The following is a 19,352-nucleotide window of genomic DNA, read 5'->3' as shown; positions in this document are numbered from 1 at the left end:
CAGAAGAAATCTCTCGTTTTAATCTTCTCGTTATGTTTGCACACATCGCGTTGATTTTTGTAGAAGTAGCGTTATCAGTTATCGAGTTAAACGAAAATTGTTATTTATTATATATAATAGGCGTATCATTGTTCACTCATACACACGCAATACACTGGATAACTAGCGACAACAGGACGACGATATTATACTGATAATTGCGAAGGGAAGAATCAGTTGTATACACGCTCTAGTTAGATCATAGCCGAGATTAATTTTAAACTGGACTACGAAGTATTGATATACGATAATGTACGTTTTCACGAGTAAAAAAAAAAGATACGATAGGCCGCTCTCAATCACTCGCAATACGAATAATAGCAATGTAAATGAATCGTGTAACGAGAAAGGGGAAGAAAAAAAGAGAAAAGAAAATGCAATCGGCGAGCGCGGGCCTTCGGCGAGCACTACTCGTTAAAAATCTTAGAACTTTTACAAGAAGAGGCTCGAGTAGGAGTGCAATTGATATCTAGTACAATTTTCTAAGTCCGCGTGATCGGCGGGAGGTACATAATGTGTATGTTCAGTGATTATCTCACTTTTCGATATATATTATTATTATTGGAATAATAAAAAGTTAGTGCCAGATCGACGCAGTCGACTTCATTATTATGCATCCAGTTTTCGTACGGGATATTCCCTCTCCATTATATTTCGAGAGGGCAAAGAAAAGACAGTTACTAACGTGATGCGTGTTTCTGACTGCTGATTTATTATTATAAACGACAAAGTACAATAATATATTATAGTACTATTATATATTACTGCGCAGTTAGTTACAGACGATAAAAATAAATTTTATATATATATATATATATATATATATACACAATTATATATAAAAAATGAGTTATATATAATTACATATTAAAGGAAATTTATAATTTATATATCAATTATAAATTGTATTTAAACGTAATTATTAATATATAAATACATTTATCTATATATAATTGTTTATACATACGCGATATTTAATCTCTCAAAGTAAATAGAGTGTAAATTCGTAATAAATATTAAATTGTGTAAAAACTTAAAAACGAACGTAAGTGTCCTGGACAGTGTGCAGTAAAGTTCCATGACGCGCGAAGAAAGTCACGTGAGTAGCCGAAAATTTATTAGATATTAACAATATCGTAGGAAGAGAATTGGCTATATTTTTGGATCTTTCGTCTGATAAACATCAGGCGAGCATATCGAATTTCTCAATTTCTGAATCAAGACTTCAGTCACCGCGAGAAGAGGATTCCGGCGATTTTCGACGTCACAAGGAGGTGAAAATCTTAAATCTGTTAAAATAAAAGCAAGATAAAATTCCGCATGTAAGAAATTTTTTGGTAACAATCTCGCTTATACAATTTTGCGATTATCTCACGTTTTATCAGAATGAGGCACTCTCATGCTAATTATACAGTAAAATAGTCAAGCAAGAAAACTTGGCTACAATCTCCTCACGATATATATATGTACTGCACATAGCACACGAACGCTTTCCTTTAGCGTATATAAAATATAAACTCTCAAAAAAATTTAATTCCCTTTCCTCCGTTCTTTACATTTTTTGGTTATTGCGTCACAGCAGAGTAAATACCAAAAGAATGGTAATTCCTACGTTGAAATAGGTAGACTAGACTATGCTAAATCACGATTTCATTTCTTGCCGCGTAACACTGCTCGTTACACGGCGAGATTGAAATCTCTGAATTTGGGAAACACCACCGCCCTCCGAATCGCTACTTACAAAAAGCGCAGGATTTGTTCTTGTAACGTTATCTCTACCGTGTACTCTTCTAAAGTAAAATATTAGTCGTTCACGATTAATCCTTTCTGTCGAGAAACGCGTCTTTTCGATTAGGCGAATAGCAAAATCGTTATAAATAATATAAATCTCGCTTATAAAAGATGCTCCTCTCCTCTCTCGAATGCACGATTCTAATTCCTCAGTCTCTAACGCTACTATAATTCTATCTAAACGCGTACGAAAGTTAACAACTGTTGTCTTTCAATGTGTGGTTTCAACAAATCGATCTTATCTCTTTTTTTTGTCATTAATAACTAACGTAACATTCTTGCACTTGTCGACATTGTCCCGCGACAGAATGTTATACAAATCGCGTGCGTGCCGTACAGTATTGACGCGATTCGCATATAACGACGTGTAATCGATCGAAAAGACAATTGATCGCAAAATGACTGCGTATACGATAATTTTTATGAATAAATAAAAAACATTTTTCACTCTAATGACTAGCGTATTGATTGCATAAAGCGCACGTCCGACAATTTTTATTTAGATGTATCTCCTCGACGAAGACATTTCTTTTATTTTCCTCGAGATATTGTCAACGAAATTCTTCGACGTACGCTTCACTTCTTTTTTCCCTTGAAGAAGGTATTTTCTTTTTCTTGTCTTCTTAATCTTCCTTTCTCTCAAATTTCTTACGATCGACAAGACGTTACAGCACACACACACACGTGTTCTCTGAAACCTTATCATCACTAGGGTGGGAGAGGATAATGGGAGGAAGGCGACAAATTGACCTCCGGCCTCACTCGGGATCGGTTTCCGCTTCGCCGATCGGCAATATTGCAACGGGACCAGCAGCTGCTAGCTTGGCTTTGTACGCTTCCGGTTCGAACCAGCGAATCGGTGCCTGTCAAGAAAGAGAAATTAGTTCTCGGATGAACCTCGCAATATAAATAAGAGAGCATTAATCCCTTTACCTTACCTTGTTATAAGCAGCATGCTTCGATTCGGTTGGAAAGCTAAGTGTTAAATTATGTGTGGGCACATGCAGGCAATAATCGTAAGTCTACACACATTTGCAAGCGTAGTTTACACGATGCTTTTCTACTCTGGTGATTGGCACATATGTAATAAAAATATTGTATTTTGGAATGTTTTAGTAAATTGGTTTGTGCGCCTTTTTTCTTTCTCGCCACTCAATCAAAATGTGCCTATTTCTATTAATAGATTATTTTACGGTTTAATTTACTCTTTATCTCTAATTCTTAGAATTAGGAAAGTAATTAAGTTACACCGAAATTAAAATTAATCTAAATTGATAGAAATGAATTATTAAACTAATCTGGACTGATTTTCACATTTTTTTTTTTTAGCAGTGAGAAACAGAAAATTACAGTTCTCTTTACTGATCGAGAATCTCATTTTTTACTTATTTTTTTTAAAGGAAATATTGAGCTAATCTATATACTAATAATTTCAAATAAATTGTAGAACAATATATAATATGTCTTAAAAAATCTTAAAAAATCCAAAATAATTATTTAAACAATTAACTCAATGTCTAGATGACTTTATAATGACTTTTAAAAATAGATATTTTTTAAATATGTACATTTCAAAAGAGACATTTTTATGTCTTTATGACTTCTTTAAGACATACATGTCGTCTGAGAAGTGATCATTCTCATATTAAGCAAGTACACATATTTACAAAGCATCGTATGAACTGCGCTCGTCCGGTTTGCAAAGAAATGCGCAGAGAGCAAGACTCAGCGGATTTTGCAATACTCATTTATTAATACAGCGTGTATGTGAGTTTAACACACAACACTAGTCTTATTAGTCTAGTCTTATTAGCCTCTTTGTATACAAGATCAAATAAAACAATCTCATGTTCAAATAACTCCTTAACAAAGTTCTTAGAACAAGAAAGAGAGAAAAAGAGAAAGAGAAACAAAAATAAAAAAAAATAAAGTTTTTCACAATATGAACAATTAACATAATATACATATATATATATATATATAATACGAAAAACAGTTTAAAAACATATCGTAGTATATATCTCTAAATTCGAAATATAGGAACGTAGACTTTCGAATTTCAATACAAAGAATATATAAAACTTTGTCAAATACTGGATACTCATTGACTGTTTCACACTGTTGCATGTAACAAACTAATCGAATCTTGATTAACTTCTCGAGTTAAACATAAAATGTCTTTTAATTACATTTCGTGATCGTAGTGATTTGTATGAATTCAATCAGTCAATTAATCGCGGGAGTTCAACATGCAAAAGTGTTTTTGGGAAACTAATCGTAAACGTAAAAAAAAATATGTATATATGTATGTATCACATATCATGAAACTCGCTTACAATCTCTTTGGTCTTGAGTAACTTTTAGAAATTGTCATCTCCTCTATTATTGCAAAAGATTTAATATCTAATCACACATATTGTGAAGGAACTTCTAAAGTCTTTTAATTCGCGAAATCATATTAAGATTCCATGATAATCTCCATTAAACCTTCGCTTTAACTAATTATTATTATGGAGATTTTTGAGAGATTCCTGTATTATTAAATACAGTTCGGTCTCTGCCTACATTTTTCCTAAAAAGTGCTTTCCTTCTCTTTTAAAAAGGCAAAAGTAGAGACCTAACTGTGATTATTTGTTAAATGGAACCAGATCTTATTCTTCATTCCTCTCCCGCCTGAATGCATGCGGTTAATACCGCAATAATCACACTCGTGACACACCGCATTCTCGGGAACGCAGACTTTTCTCTCGGTGAAACGTTAATGCATATGTAGTGAATTATTATGATGTGTGTTGTATACAAGAATATTAAACTGCGGCGTTGCAGGGAAGAGTAACGCGGAAGGTTTTGCACGGTATATGATTGGCGTTCCTGTCGCACAGCGGTACCTTACGAACTATATTGGGACATTCCTTCTGTATGCGCGCCCAATCAGCGGGGGGCCGCTTTGCGTACGGGCCCGCCGCGCATAGGAGTAGAAACTCGTACGTAAGTTCTCTCGCTTCTGGAACTAAGTAAATAGAACGGACAAAGTTAGAAAGCGTTGATTAAAAATAATATCAAAAAAATAGAAGGGTATATAAGAGTCAATTTAAACAATTGATGTATATAATGTGAATCGTTTAAAATCTATACATTCTTAATTGATTACTATAAGGTATTTGGTAATATTACATTACATGACATGTTTCACATACGTTATGGATTGTATTAGTGACTAGTTATAATTCATTTGACTTTTTTTATTGTATTTTTATTACGGTTTTTGAATATCTGAAGATGGTACAGTCATGATGTCGAAAAGTGTCATGTAATCAGGATTGTCTTATCGCAATGAAAAAATTAGAAAATTTTTCGTTTATCCATACGTTATTCTTAATTTTATGGAAATGAAATTGATCGAATTTGTTTTCGAACAAACTTGGCCATATAATGTAAATTAATTATAATAAGTTAATAAATTTGAATTAACGTTAACAGAAAATGAATTAAAAATTTTCCACTTTTCCAGGTTTTCCAGATGAAAGTAGAAAATTTTCCATGAGTAATATAAAATATGTAACTTTTAACATTTAGACTCAAGGATTGTAGGAAAGCTAGTCTATATTAATAAATATATAAAATGAGGCTTGAAAAAATCTATCAATGAAAAATATAAAAAAACCCATCAGAGTCTACATCGGTTGTTCGGAGATGTACAAAAAAACTCTTTATTTTCGTGTGAATGTAACACAACGAATAAAATAAACATTTCAACCCTTCAATTCGGGTTCTTATCAATATAAAATATAAATCGAAATTACATAAGTAACGCAAATTCCAAGATGGTGATTCTTGACAATTTAGCTCGTTCTTTCTGTATCCAAATGCCAACTTAGTCTATATTATTAAAAATAACGCAAAAAAAGCTTAGTAGCATAGTACAATTTTGGGTGCAAATTCAAACCACATAAAATAAACAGCATAAAATAAATTACTACAATATGGTATATATGCAAGTACATATATAGTATATATTAGTAATTCAAGATTGAATTATTAAAAAGCAACGAAGATCCAGCTCCGACCGTAATAGGCAGTTAAATTTCTAGTATTAATTGAGTTTCTAAAATAAATTAGTTTTGGAAAAAAAGAATGCAGTTATGACGAAAAAGAGGGATCAAATAAAAATACTGAATAAAATATAAATTTTAATTATTTTATTAAATTCGTTTAAAGTGCGCAAGTTTTGAACGTATACTTGATTATAAACGTCGGATATAATATTTAAAAAATTATAACAATTATTTGGAATAGGAGCAGTTTCAAGGAATTGTGAGCAAATTTCGAAATTCCAGATTTTTTTTACATTTTCCCGACTTTTCATGGTTTCCATGACCAATTTCGATTTCCCTGACTTTTCCCAGTTTTCCAAGTCTGTGGCAACCCTGTGTAATGTAATATTATCAAATATCTTATATTAATTAAGAATGTATAGATATTAAACGGTCCACATTATATACATCAATTGTTTAAATTTGACTCTTGTATACTCTTCTATTTTCTTGATATTATTGTTTTTGTTAATAAGTCCTTTATTTTAATTTTATTTTTCAATCACGTTAATTAAAATTTATTAATTTATTATAATTAATTTACATTATATGGCCAAGTTTGTTCGAAAACAAATTCGATCAATTTCATTTCCATAAAATTAAGAATAACGTATGGATAAACGAGAGAAATTTTCTAATTTTTTCATTACGATAAATTATCCATGATTATATTTTAATGTTTAATATAACGATGTTACTTTGCGGTATTATATTTGAGTACCTTGTTGAGTCGAGCCTAGCTCCTCAGGGATCGGACGAGGCTTGTAAGTTTCTTCGCTCTCCGAGGAGGTCGCGGCGCTTTCCACACTTAACTCTCGGCCTAGAGAAACAGGAGCGTTCACATTGTCCAACGGCGACAACGGCGTGCGGGGAAAATTGGAAGGGGGGGTGGTAGTTACGGAAAAGGTGGGCTCATCTTCGTAATTGAAGTATTCTATCCCACTAGTGAAGTTCTCAGAATCGCCCAAGAAATGTTCGTCCAGCACCAGTTTTGCCGTCTACAAGTCATCAGTTTACAGAAATTACACATAAACAAAAGCAAACAGAATACATGCAATAAACAACATATAGAAATAGATTAAATTAAATATTGATCAAGGCTCCTGTTCATTGTTATCTCTGATTGTGATGTCAAAGCGAGAAAATATATAATATAAATTCTTGCAAAGTATATTAATATGGAAATGTTTCAAAACAACATTTGCAGTGGAAAATTGTTATAAAATATACCGAAACTCTCCTTTTGCTTCATTAATTAATTAATAACCATATATCTGTAAATAAATTATGCGTAATTAAAAACAAAATTATAAATATATTAATATAGAAATAAATAAGGTTTAATTTCTCCCCGAAATAAGATTATTTTCGGTATATTTTGCAAATCTATTGCAAAAGTTGTCTTATTGAAAAATATTTCTGTATTCAAATATAATTTCCAAGATTTTTTATTGTTTTCTTGCTTCTGACGTTGTAAACTAATGTAGTAATGATAAATGAACAGAGACCTTACGATAAATCTCTTTTTGGCTTAGCAAAAATTTTATTCTTTTCCTTTACTTACTTCCACTTCTTCCTCTTTATTGTTTTTCTTATCCTTCTCCTCCTCTATTTCTGCCCATAATTTCCACACTCCTCCAACTTTTACTTTTCCTATTCCCACTATTACGTCCTCCCCTTTATGTCTCTGTTCTATTGCCCACCTAAGGATCTTTCTCTGAATTTCCCTTTCCTCCCAACTTGTTTCATGTTCAATAAAAATGTTATATCTTTTTAACTTGTATTTATTCTGCATTATTTCATTCTTTTGCTCTACGCTCCCAATCCTTGCTACTATTACTGGTCCACTACTCCTACTACTTATCACTTTACATTCTACTTCTAAGTTTTCTTTTATAAATGCCTGTACCCACTTTGCCCTGCCAATTATGTTTTTCTCTATGTCTTTAGGAAATAATATCCCTTTTATTACTATATTACATTTTCTCGTTTCATTTTCCTCCACGTCTACAAGCAATTTTTTTAATTTGTTCACTTCCCAGTTACTCGATCTATCCTCACTACATTGCGATATGGACCTTGCATAATTATTCACTCCCCTACTATAATTACTTCCGCTCTCACTATATTGGCTCACTATATTTTCATCATTTACACTCGAATCTTTCTCTTCTTCACTCATTACCCACGTGTCTATACTTTTTTCCAAACTTTCTAACTTTTCTTCTTCCCATCTTCCTAGTTCTACTTTTTCTTCTAACTCTTCTACTTTCTCTTCCAACTCTCTTATCCTATCTTCCCACAATCTGTCTTTAATTCTTACGTACTCTTTATATACTTTCAGTTCCTTTCTTAATACTGTCATTTCTTTGTCAACTTGTTCGATTAAATCATTTTTGAATTTTTCGAGTTCATTGCTAACCTCGTTATCCCTCATTTTACTTATTATTTTTTTATTACTGTCTCTTTCCTGCGTAATTAATTTATTTTGTTTACTATTCTGCATCAACTGATCTATCTTACGTATGCCACCCCTGTTTCCTGCTTCTTTCGATGCCATAACCTCTTTTCCCGCCCGATGTTTTCCATAAAAAAAAATTCTACCTTTCTACTTAACGCTTTCCTTTTCTTACATTTGTCTTTCTACGTCCTTCTACCTATATGATTCACCTTTTTCTACTCTCTACTTGCTGTCTACTTGCTCAATTTATCTCTCTATACAATCTATATACATATGGCGTCCGACCCAGTCCACCCCTAAAAAGATGCAAGTGCAGCACTCTTTCACGCCATCTAACCAAGGGCCTGTTCTTTTTGGCTAAACTATTGCACCAGTTCATCTTTCTTCCTCTTCTTTCCTTCTAGAGAGAAAAGGAAAAAAGACGAACTGGTGCAAAAGTTCAGCCAAAAAGAACAGGGCCTCATGTTCTAGATAATCAAGAAAATAGTGACAATTTTTCTCGGAATTTGTTATTGAACTTTTCAAAATTTTATACAAATTACAGAATTTTCCACAATTTATATATAATTTTATAATCTTTTAGAACATTTCTCAAATTTTTTTTTGTACAAATTGGAACACTTCAGAAGTGTATGATTCTTCTAAAATTCTTCATATATGTATGTAAATTCTGAAATATTCCAAGATTTCTCAATGTATAATTTCTAAAGAAAACTTATAAAATCTGATAAAAGGTCAAAGTATTTTTTCAGAAATTTTCATAAATTTAAAACATGACACAAATTCTTAAAAATATTATAAGAACTTCTTTCATCAAGGAAGTTTACTATAATTTTCAGAAATCGTCATAAAAAATGATACAAATTCTTAAAAATATTATAATCTTTTTTATACCCACCACAGAAATCTTTAATTTAGGATTTCATCCATATCTAAATTCACAAGATAAGAGACCCAAGGGTCCCTTCCGATTTTGATGAACTTTTAATATGTTGTTTTGTGGACAAAAATAAAAAAAACATGTATTTTTTATGTCATATGCACTTTTAAAAGTGAAATACCTCTTAGAAAAAAACCAGTGTTTTTTTTCGGAGTGAATATTATAAAAAAAATGAGATAGCAAAAATTGAAATAAATGTTGAATGACTTTTAAGAGTACTTTATAATAATATTAGTTAGATATTGAAATTTAATCAATTAATTTTTCATTCAGTTCAATAAAATTAGCCGAATCACATAACGACATGGGCGGATTTTGTCATTACCCTGACAAGGTCGAGATTGCAGCCCGTAATTTTGAGGGACTGATTGCCGACGGTGACGGTGTACTTGTATTCGCCTATGCTGGCGTCGTTGGTGGAGAGACTGTGCAGGAGGGACGAACGTAAACGGGAGTTGTGCTGTTGATTCTGTTGTTGCAGCCGGTTGCTCTCATCCGACGCGCTACTATTGAGTGAAGAGCTGGAACCTCCCATGGCTCCTTTCTCGCCGCCGGTGCTCTGCTCCAGTCTCACTGGCGATGCATTTCGTTGTATCGTATCTTTGATTAAGTCCTTCGCATAACTGAGAAAAAAGGAAAGACAAAAGGGAGCGATATTAAAAGCTGCTACGTACGTGATTCGTTAAATATGCTATTAATTAAGATCTAGATATAAATACATTTATTATTTAGCTTCTATCAGTAAAAACTTCAACTTTATTACAAATATAGTATTTAAACATACTGAATCTTGTCCTCGGACGTTCCCGTGATTTGGACAAGTCGTTCTTTAGCTCCAGGGTTTACTACAAACCAAGATACAATGTATCAGCGGCGCAGTTTTGTCAATATTGATATTTATTTAAGAAAAAGATTTATGTGCTAGTTATCGTTAACATTTTTTACACAAGTCCAATGACACAGTTAATATGTTAAATAATGTGATATTAAATTCTGTTAAGATATCGCAAAAGCGAAGTAAGTACGATATACAACGTATTTAAAAAAAATATTTGAACGTATATAAAATAACATTTAAATATCAGACCAAAAAATCGTTTTGCGCGTTTAGAGTTAGGCGATATTAACGAACGTCAAAGTATTAATTGAATGCCAACCTTCCCCGTCCATGTGGGACTCGCGATATACAATCCATCTGTCGATCTGGCGCGTTAATAAATTGGTAATATAATATCTTTCTACTCGGTTCTTAAGGATGTATCAAGTGTATAGTCTCTGCAAAAAGTGACTAGAATTGAAAGTTTAATTTACATATAAAAATGAATATTACGTACATCTGAAACAGTGTAATAAGATCAATATTTAACAATAAAATCACAGTTTAAATGAAAATTTCCTCATTTTATTTTAATTATTTTTTAAAAACATGTCTACTTTTCACTGAAATAACTTTAAATCCAGATTTTAAATCACCATCCAACTTATTAACTTTCAAATACAATATAGAAAAATCTGTAATTTTTTTTCATATTTGTTAAAAAATACGTGTAATACATCCTTAAAACTGCGAGCGCAACATTCATATATTTCACTCATCAGGCTGTTAAAGAGACACATTCCACAACGATTGATATAAATTGTAGGTACATATTACGTATTAGAGAAAAAAATATAATATTTCGTCCCATCTATACGATTTTAACAGAACAGAAAAAAAGAGAAAAAGAAAAAAAAACCAGTTTAATTTTTATTGCAAAATGTAACACGACTTCACTGTCATCATGTGAAAGAAAGCTGATGTGCCCTGCACTTCTCGATTAGTAGATCACGTTGCAAAAACTAAAATACTAACTCAATAGCCTGATCATGATGGTTAGATAAAACAGCTTTGTCATGCAAAAAGTGACCCGATAAAAAAATATTGGCTGCGACTTTTTATTATAGACTTATTTTTTTTTATATATGTAAATAAAATTTTAAAAACAATAGCGAATACAAGTTTGCCGCATCAAACTCCAATGCTCAGTGGTGTGAGAGAAGATTAGAGAGGTGTTTTTGTGTGGCGTAAGAGAGAGCTTCGTTCGACCGATTAATACTATTTTTGCGATGCATGAGCACAAAATGCTATAACAAGCCATGGCGGATCATTCATTGCTTTACCTCGCTGGAAGGAGATGATCGTCTGGCTGAGCTCTTCTATCATGTGAACCCGCCGCCCTTTTATTCCCATCACTGTATTTTCGTGTAAATTATTTAACAGAACGGCCAACATAATTGGAAAATCATTAAAAAGTCCGATACAACCAAATTTCACTTTACATAAAAATGAGATCGTTGTTTCCATATCTCACATACAAATCCCTACTAATCACATCGCGACATACTAAAAATATTGTAAACAATTTATAAAGTAATGTAATGAAAAGATTGTCAAAATTGTACGGACTGCATTTTAATTCGTGTAAAAATCGAATATACCTATATAATTCAACAGAAATTTTATATAACAAGAGTAAAAGCAATGAAATTACCTTTGCCCGAGTCACTGTTGCGAATGACGACCTCGTCTTTACAATAATTTTTCCCCGGTATGCGCGTAGGCTTCGCGAACTTTCCACTATTCTTGATCACTTCCCCAGGCCCCAGGGTCGGTGCCGTGGTGGGTGAAGTTAATAACGGGGACGACAGAGAGTTCGTAGATATATCGGGTACCGAATCGATCTGCTAGAATAAGAAACAAAATTATTTATTCTAATATTAAATAAAAAAAACTTAATGCAAGATTTTTTTATCAATATTTTGATACAGACTCAAAATCCAGGAAATAAATTTGAATATTTTGATTCATTAAAATTTTTTAATACTGTGTGGTTTTAAAATGCAATTTTGATATAACTGATTATAGAGACAAAAAAATTTTTAACGTTTCTTTTTTTCCTTTGTTTCCGTTTTTTTTGCAACCAACTAAAAAAATTTTTGAATTACGTCGTTATTGTAGCAAATTAGCAACATATTGAGACGCGCTAAGAATGTAATTTACTTAAATATCCAAAAAATGTTAATTAAAAATCTTTATTTTCATCAAGTATGATCACTATTCTTATTTTCGCTTTCACATATCTCAATTATAATTTTGAAAAGCTACACGAGTGTAAAAACGCTATGAATAAAATACGAGTTTTACCAACATTGTCTAAATGCGACAACTTCTGCATGTAGTACACGTCCATCGAATCGGTGTGACGCCATTGTTTCGCTCGCAGCTCGATGAGTTCCAGCAGATGAACCCTGGTCGTCAGATCTAATCTGTCGTCCTGGCTCCCATTTCTGATCGCCACAAAGGCCCGGTCCAGCTGATCTAGAATAAAAAAATAATTACTTGCAAAATTTTATTTAAACGCACGAATTAAAACTATCATCAAATTGCAATCTACTATGAAAAATCTATCCTAAAACAGCAAGAAAGAGCTACTATTTACGTATACTACTGAGCTAGCTTTTTAAGATACGTTTTGAGTCCAAAGGATCCTTTACCTTTGTAAATAGCTTCTAATTGATTGGCATAGAGTTTCAGATGACTACACATAGAGATTACATTTATTTGCAGCGTTCGGTCATGGAAGCCATTGGTCAGTTGCATTGCAACATTGTCGATTAAGGACACTATATCCTCTACTGAAAAGTCAGAAGCAAAGAGTTCACAAAGAGAGTCACCATTTAATACAAAAAAGAATAAATGCTTATCAACATACAATGCTTTACAAGAAAATTATTACACCTTTATACAGGGTGCCCCATTTTAAATAATACATTAAGATTCTCGAAAATTATAGTAGATACGGAAAAATGTTTCAAACAAAAGTTGTATGGTTCGTATCAATTTTTTAAAATGGAAACCTCATTTTTTTATTGCATATTTTTGTATTTTATTTTGAGAGCTCTTCAAAACATTGTAACAAAATATTTTTTCATGGAGTACTCTCCGAGTTATAAGGCTTGGAAGTAACTGTATTGCCAACGTTAGCATTACTCAAGGTATCACCCTGTACAAGAGATTACAAAAGTTTAGCTTAGGAGAGAATAAACACGATAAGATTTACCAGTCGTGATCCGTCCATCGACGGTCGAATTGCGCTGGTTCAGCTTAAGCGGCCGTGGTTTTTCGAGCTTCTTTACAGTTCTGGCTCTGTTCAATTGTGCGGTAGCCATTGTGATCCTGCAACAAAGGTAATACATTAAAAAATCGAATGTCCAAGTAATATAATCTTAACTTAAAATAGAAGTACGCGCCGAAATAATTTTTCGGTCTTGAAAACGCTAACTCTACTAAACTACCGCAGTAATGTCACGAGTTAAATTGACTAGCAATTTAACAAATTTTTGATGCTTATTCGCATCTTCGAAACGATCTTAATAATGTTGAATAACATATTAAAATCTGTAAATAATTAATTCTTATTGCGAAAAATATTACCTCGGTCGGGAGTTGAATCCGGATCTCTTGCATTCCGTGAAAAAGGCGTTGCCTTGGTGGTCTAAAGGCTTAGGACGCTCGCACGGAATGCAAGAGATCCGGGTTCGACTCCCGCCCGAGGTAATATTTTTCGCAATAAGAATTACTTACAAATTTTAATATGTTATTCAACATTGTTAAGATCGTTTCGAAGATGCGAATAAGCATTAAAAATTTGTTAAATTGCTAGTCAATTTAATTCGTGATATTACAGCGGTAATTTAGTAGAGTTAGCGTTTTCATGACCAAAAAATCATTTCGGTGCGCGTTTCTGGGGACTACATACGTAGTATATAAATCCACACAAGAATCATACAAACATTTAAGATCCAGCTAGACCGTTTAAGGCTTCGATTTTTATAGTTTGTGTTATCACATATACAGTCCTATAATATATGATATTGTTAAAATAAAAGTAGTTTTATAGCTTCAAAAACAAAGCAAATGTAAGTAAATTGTCTATATCAGCTTCCAGAGTTTTAGTGTAGAAATAATTAATATAGTTGTAAAACGATAAGATATAATTCGCAAACAAAATTGGAATATACCTATTAACAAAGTTAATTGCAAAGTTTGATGATAAGTACATTTCAATTGTTTGCAAATTACATCTTATTGCTTTATAAATATATTATTGTGATTTCCTCATACAGGAAATTTATTTTACATAATTTTAATGTTTTAAATTATGGTAAAATTATGTATAAATAAATTTTCCGTGTAAGAAAATCGCAATAATATATTATACATAATAGTACATATAATCTAGGTCAAAAGTTTGGAAACACTTTTAGAAAAACTGATTTTTTATAAAAAATGTTTAATTAATGTTTTACTTACTGAAAAATTCATAATATGCTTTTTAACAATAATTCTTTAAAAAGACATTGTAATAATGATGAATATGAATAAATAATCCCACAAAAATATGCCAATTTTTAAAAAGTGTTTCCAAATTTTTAGCTTGGAGTGTACATGATATTATTTAATACATTAGTATTAAAGTGTACTCAATATTAGCGTTAATCATTTGACATAGAAACACTTATTCTAAGGAGAAAGCATACCGAGATTAAATGAAAGTTTCGCGCTGTACTGCCTTTCAATAAACTCACTTCTCCCGTATGAAACAATTTATTAAGCAGTACGAGAACTCGCAACGTCACTCGGTTTGTCCCAAATTCGGATTTTTTCGCAAAGCAAAAGTCTTTCGAAACACAAAAGATGACGAAGGTGAATCGGTGTTATCTTGCTCGGGTCGTTTCGCGGCGACGGAAATAATTTAATTTGCGGCGTCCACGGCGGCGTTCCCTCGTCGTCGCGCAAACAGAGGACGAATCGCGTAGCAAAACAGAGCCGGCGTGAGGGAACAGTGGTAGAATCCCCTTCGCCCTTGCCACCCTCGTCCTCCAAAAATATACTTCATCCGCGCGACGCACCGCGTAATGGCCACGTTTGTCGCGCTAAAGCCCAGTTTCACAATTCACGGTTAACTCTTAAGGAGGTTGTAAGGCAAATGCAATATGTTGGAACTACTTGAAAAAATTACAGACTATTCTAAATTTCATTTAATAATAATACAAAAAAAATAGAAACAATTGACCATCTGGATCAAAAGTTATTTAAATAAGTAGTAATATTTTTTTAATTTGTACTCTAATATAAATATATGAAAATGTATTATAAAATAATGATAAAAATCTCAATTTTTTTATATAAATACTGTAGGAATTCAACAATATTTTTGTAAAGTTATCTTGAGATGCAAACATTAATTGTTCAGTAAATAAATAAAATTTGTTATTTGTTATAAACTAATGGTGAATCTCAATGAAACTTTGCATAAGTCATGTTTAGTATTTAATATATTTATATAAAAACATTTAGATTTTTCTTATTATTTTAACAATTTTTGTTTATAAAACTAATAAAAAATAAAATAAATAACTTATAAAAATGTATTGCTCAATAAAACCAGAATGTTATGAACACAACTTTCACACGTATGTAGTTTGTTTAAAGTGAAAATATTAATATATATGTTTTATGCCCTTACAACCTCCTTAACCGAGGTTCAACTTATTTATCATCTTTTTCTAATTCTAGAATTGAAAAGAGATAATGAATAAGTTGAACTTCGGTTAAGAGTTAACCGTCAGTTGTGAAACTGGGCCTAATCGAGCTACAAAAATCCAGGCAAATCGTTCCTCTATCTATTAAAAAATAATACGTCCACGTATATATTTAATTGTGGGAAATAATACATGTATATCTCGGGAAGCTAAGATTATTGAGAACAAAATCTACAGTATTTTTGGTTTTTGTTATAATTTTGCTTTGGAAGATTAACTTTAATTTCGGTTCAATTTATTTTTTTTTCCTAATTCTATTAATTAAAAAAGATGAAGTGCAAGTTGAACTGAGATTAAAACTTATCTACAGAGAAAACAGACATAAATCATTTGACATATAAACACTTATTATAAACAATAAGTATAAAAATGGCAAATACGCGCGATTGTCGGGATGCAAAAATAAATTTACATATATAAAAGGTTTATTATAAAGAGAAAAAATATCATCTGAAAAAGAACGTTCTTTGTGTCAATTTTTTTGATAAAATTTTTATTAAAATTATAAGTTAAATTTTTAACACATTCAATTATTAATTTAATATAATGTGATTACGTTATTTAAATACTTTGTGTTAAATTGATTTCAGCATTCCTTAATGTCAAAATAACATAATTTACAAATGAACCAATAATATAAAAATAATGTGTTTTAAAAGGTAAATTCTGAGATAAATGAATAAAATATTTGTGTGTTAATTTAACACATTATAAATATTAATTTTACTGGCAAAAATATGATTCTACAGTTTGCTGACAAATTGCATCAGAATTACACAATTTTTTATGTTCATTCTTTACATATTTGTATTTTTTTAAACTATAGAAATCGAAGCCTTAAACGGTCTAGCTGGATCTTAATGCTTGTATGATTCTTATGTGAATTTATATACGACGTATGTAGTCCCACAGAAACGCGCGCCGAAAAATTTTCGATCTCGAAACGCTAAACTACCGCAGTAATATCACGAGTTAAATTGACTAGCAATTTTAACAAATTTTTGATGCGCTTATTCGCATCTTCGAAACGATCTTAATAATGATGAATAACATATTAAAATCTGTAAATAATTAATTCTTATTGCGAAAAATATTACCTCGGCCGGGAGTCGAACCCGGATCTCTTGCATACCGAACGTCTTAAGCCTTTAAGCCCATTCTACAATTGCGTAAGCGTAGTTGTAAGTGGTTGTAGTTGTAAGAATTGACTAATCACAGTCAAATATTTTCCTCATGTTTGATTATGATTGATTAATTCTTACAACTATAACCACTAAGGGGTCGTCTACAATACACGGAGTAAGAAGTAAGAATGAGAAATTGACCAATCACAGTCGATTATTCTTCTCACATTCGACTGTGATTGGTCAATTTCTTACTCTTACTTCCTACTCCGTGTACTGTAGACGGGCCTTTCTGTGGGACTACATACGTAGTATATAAATTCACGTAAAGTCCGATCTACAATTGCGTGAACGTAGTTGTAAGTGGTCGTATTTGTAACAATTCGTCAATTACAGTCGGATATTCTCCTCGTATTCAAGTGTGATTGGATAATTCTTACAACTACAACTACGTTTGCGCAATTGTAGATCAGGCTTAAGAATCATACAAGCATTAAGATCCAGCTAGACCGTTTAAGGTTTCGATTTCTATAGTTTACTTTTTATTATTTCTTACCTCTAAGAATTAGAGAGAACTATTGATGTAATTCAAATATATTTACTGTAACTGTTAGAAATATACCCTGATGATGGCCAGAAATTAGTCATAATGTACATTTTTCATCTTTATATTAATGTTTCCAATTTTTTCAGTTTTTTAATTTGTGGCCTTTACATCTTATAATGATGATCTACTAAATATTTATTTCAACATATAAATGTAACTTATTACAGTTACAATCCCTACAGTTTTTATTCTCCGTTTGAATTGATAGAGCAAATTAAATTGAGATTAAAGTTAATCCACAGTATGCCCATTTTTATCAATATTTTACTTTAATCTTGGTTTAATTTACTGTATATCTCTTTCTGATTCTAAAGCCTTGTGTCCATGATGCTAGAAATCGGTCCGAGTTCTCGGATCGAGAAATGTGTAATCAATCAATTTACCGGTTTTCCGTAAAAACTGTAAGCGGATTGGCTATACATTTCTCTATCCGAGAACTCAGACAGAGTTCTAGCATCGTGGACATTGGGCTTAAGAATTAGAAAGGGATGACTTAATCTACATTAGCTATAAACGAACATGATTTTCTAAAGTTATGCGAGTACTTTATACCCTGATAATGAAGTCACTACTTTCTTATTTTGATGACAAAGTTATCGTATAACAACAGAGTTCATAACCTCACTTTTAATATGAATTACTAAGCCTCGTTCGATAAAGCAGATGGTCTCGAATTTGTACAAATTATAGGTAAACATTCGATCGTATCTCACTTATCAAAATAGAAAGGAACGTGCATTCAACAGAATTATGACTTCATAATAAGAATCATTAGAGTTTTGTTGTAAATAAAAAGCAATTATTATTCCCATCTGAGTGGGAGAGGCAGATAGACAGATGGTGCAAGTAGACAAACGAATCTATTAGTGCATCAGAAGCGGAGAAATTATTTCTGGCGTTTGTGTATATGTATGCGCGCGCGCACGCGCACGCATGCACACGCACACACGCACGTGTGCACAGCCATGGAGCGCGCGCGCGCGCGCGTGCGAGTAATCGCACTTGACGCGCGCGGCGAGGAAACTCGCCGGAATTCCGGATATGGAAGTGTCCCGGACGGGAAAACGATGACGGCGACGAAAGACAGACGACGAAAAAACAGCGAGTTTACGCTTGGAGGAAAGAATGACACTGCCACGACGAGCGATGCGAATTGTACTTTGGACGTACCTTTCGCGAGATCCACCACCCTGTCGTCGGCCGTACGCAAACCGATCAACGGCACGCAGATCGTCCGGTTGAGATCCCGAAGACGACGGACCACGGATCGTCGACGTGCGTCGCGAAGATATATGCCGATTACCGAGAATTGGCGGCCAGTGCCGCCAATCACGTTGACAACGAGGACGAGGGAGGAAGTCACTAGATGCGGCTGTAAAGGTATATCCACACAAACTTGCATAGCCGCATAAACGTATGCATAAAGAAAATTATCCAATCACATTTTATGTGCGACTTTAAAAGAGAACTGCGATTGGATAATTTTCTTTATGTATATGTTTATGCGGCTATGCAAGTTTGTGTGGATATACCCTAAGGAGTGTAAAGCCCATTCTACAATTGCGTAAGCGTCGTTGTAAGTGGTTATAGTTGTAAGAATTAACCAATCATAATCAAACATGAGGAAAATATTTGACTGTGATTAGTCAAT

The 19,352-nt window shown here is 32.5% G+C and overlaps 1 protein-coding gene across 5 annotated transcripts; it reads right to left on the bottom strand.

Annotated features, from left to right (window-relative positions):
* Window positions 1-1,299: 1,299 nt before the first annotated feature.
* mxt (Eukaryotic translation initiation factor mextil) lies at window positions 1,300-19,068 on the bottom strand. Of its 5 annotated transcripts, none has more exons than XM_018506666.1 (11): window positions 18,872-19,040; window positions 13,426-13,541; window positions 12,860-13,000; window positions 12,514-12,683; window positions 11,857-12,049; window positions 11,486-11,557; window positions 10,110-10,170; window positions 9,651-9,948; window positions 6,646-6,922; window positions 4,719-4,840; window positions 1,300-2,693 (listed from the first exon to the last, which is right to left on the bottom strand). In XM_018506666.1, exons 2-11 carry the CDS (start codon window positions 13,532-13,534, stop codon window positions 2,589-2,591), a joined length of 1,548 nt encoding a protein of 515 aa, XP_018362168.1. In that variant the 5' UTR covers window positions 13,535-13,541; window positions 18,872-19,040; the 3' UTR covers window positions 1,300-2,588. The 5 variants fall into 5 exon arrangements, with proteins under 5 accessions (XP_018362168.1, XP_018362171.1, XP_018362170.1 ...); XM_018506669.1 differs by having other exon boundaries at window positions 11,857-12,046; XM_018506668.1 differs by lacking the exon at window positions 18,872-19,040 and adding an exon at window positions 14,997-15,299.
* Between the last annotated feature and the right edge of the window lie 284 nt (window positions 19,069-19,352).

This window comes from Trachymyrmex cornetzi, unplaced genomic scaffold (assembly GCF_001594075.2).
Source record: "Trachymyrmex cornetzi isolate Tcor2-1 unplaced genomic scaffold, Tcor1.1 scaffold229, whole genome shotgun sequence".
Taxonomy (NCBI): domain Eukaryota; kingdom Metazoa; phylum Arthropoda; class Insecta; order Hymenoptera; family Formicidae; genus Trachymyrmex; species Trachymyrmex cornetzi.
The sequence above is the reverse complement of the archived record's forward strand: the minus strand, read 5'-3'. Positions and strand labels throughout refer to the sequence as shown.

Bases quoted from the DNA above. Each gene is read 5' to 3' on its own strand.
- mxt (XM_018506666.1), bottom strand. From the start codon at position 13,534: ATGGCTACCGCACAATTGAACAGAGCCAGAACTGTAAAGAAGCTCGAA. The intron at 12,050-12,513 runs GTTGGTAAAACT...TTCTTATTCTAG, and splicing joins AGTTGTCGCATTTAGACAAT to CAGATCGATTCGGTACCCGA. The intron at 9,949-10,109 runs GTATGTTTAAAT...CTTTTTTCTCAG, and splicing joins ACGTCCGAGGACAAGATTCA to TTATGCGAAGGACTTAATCA.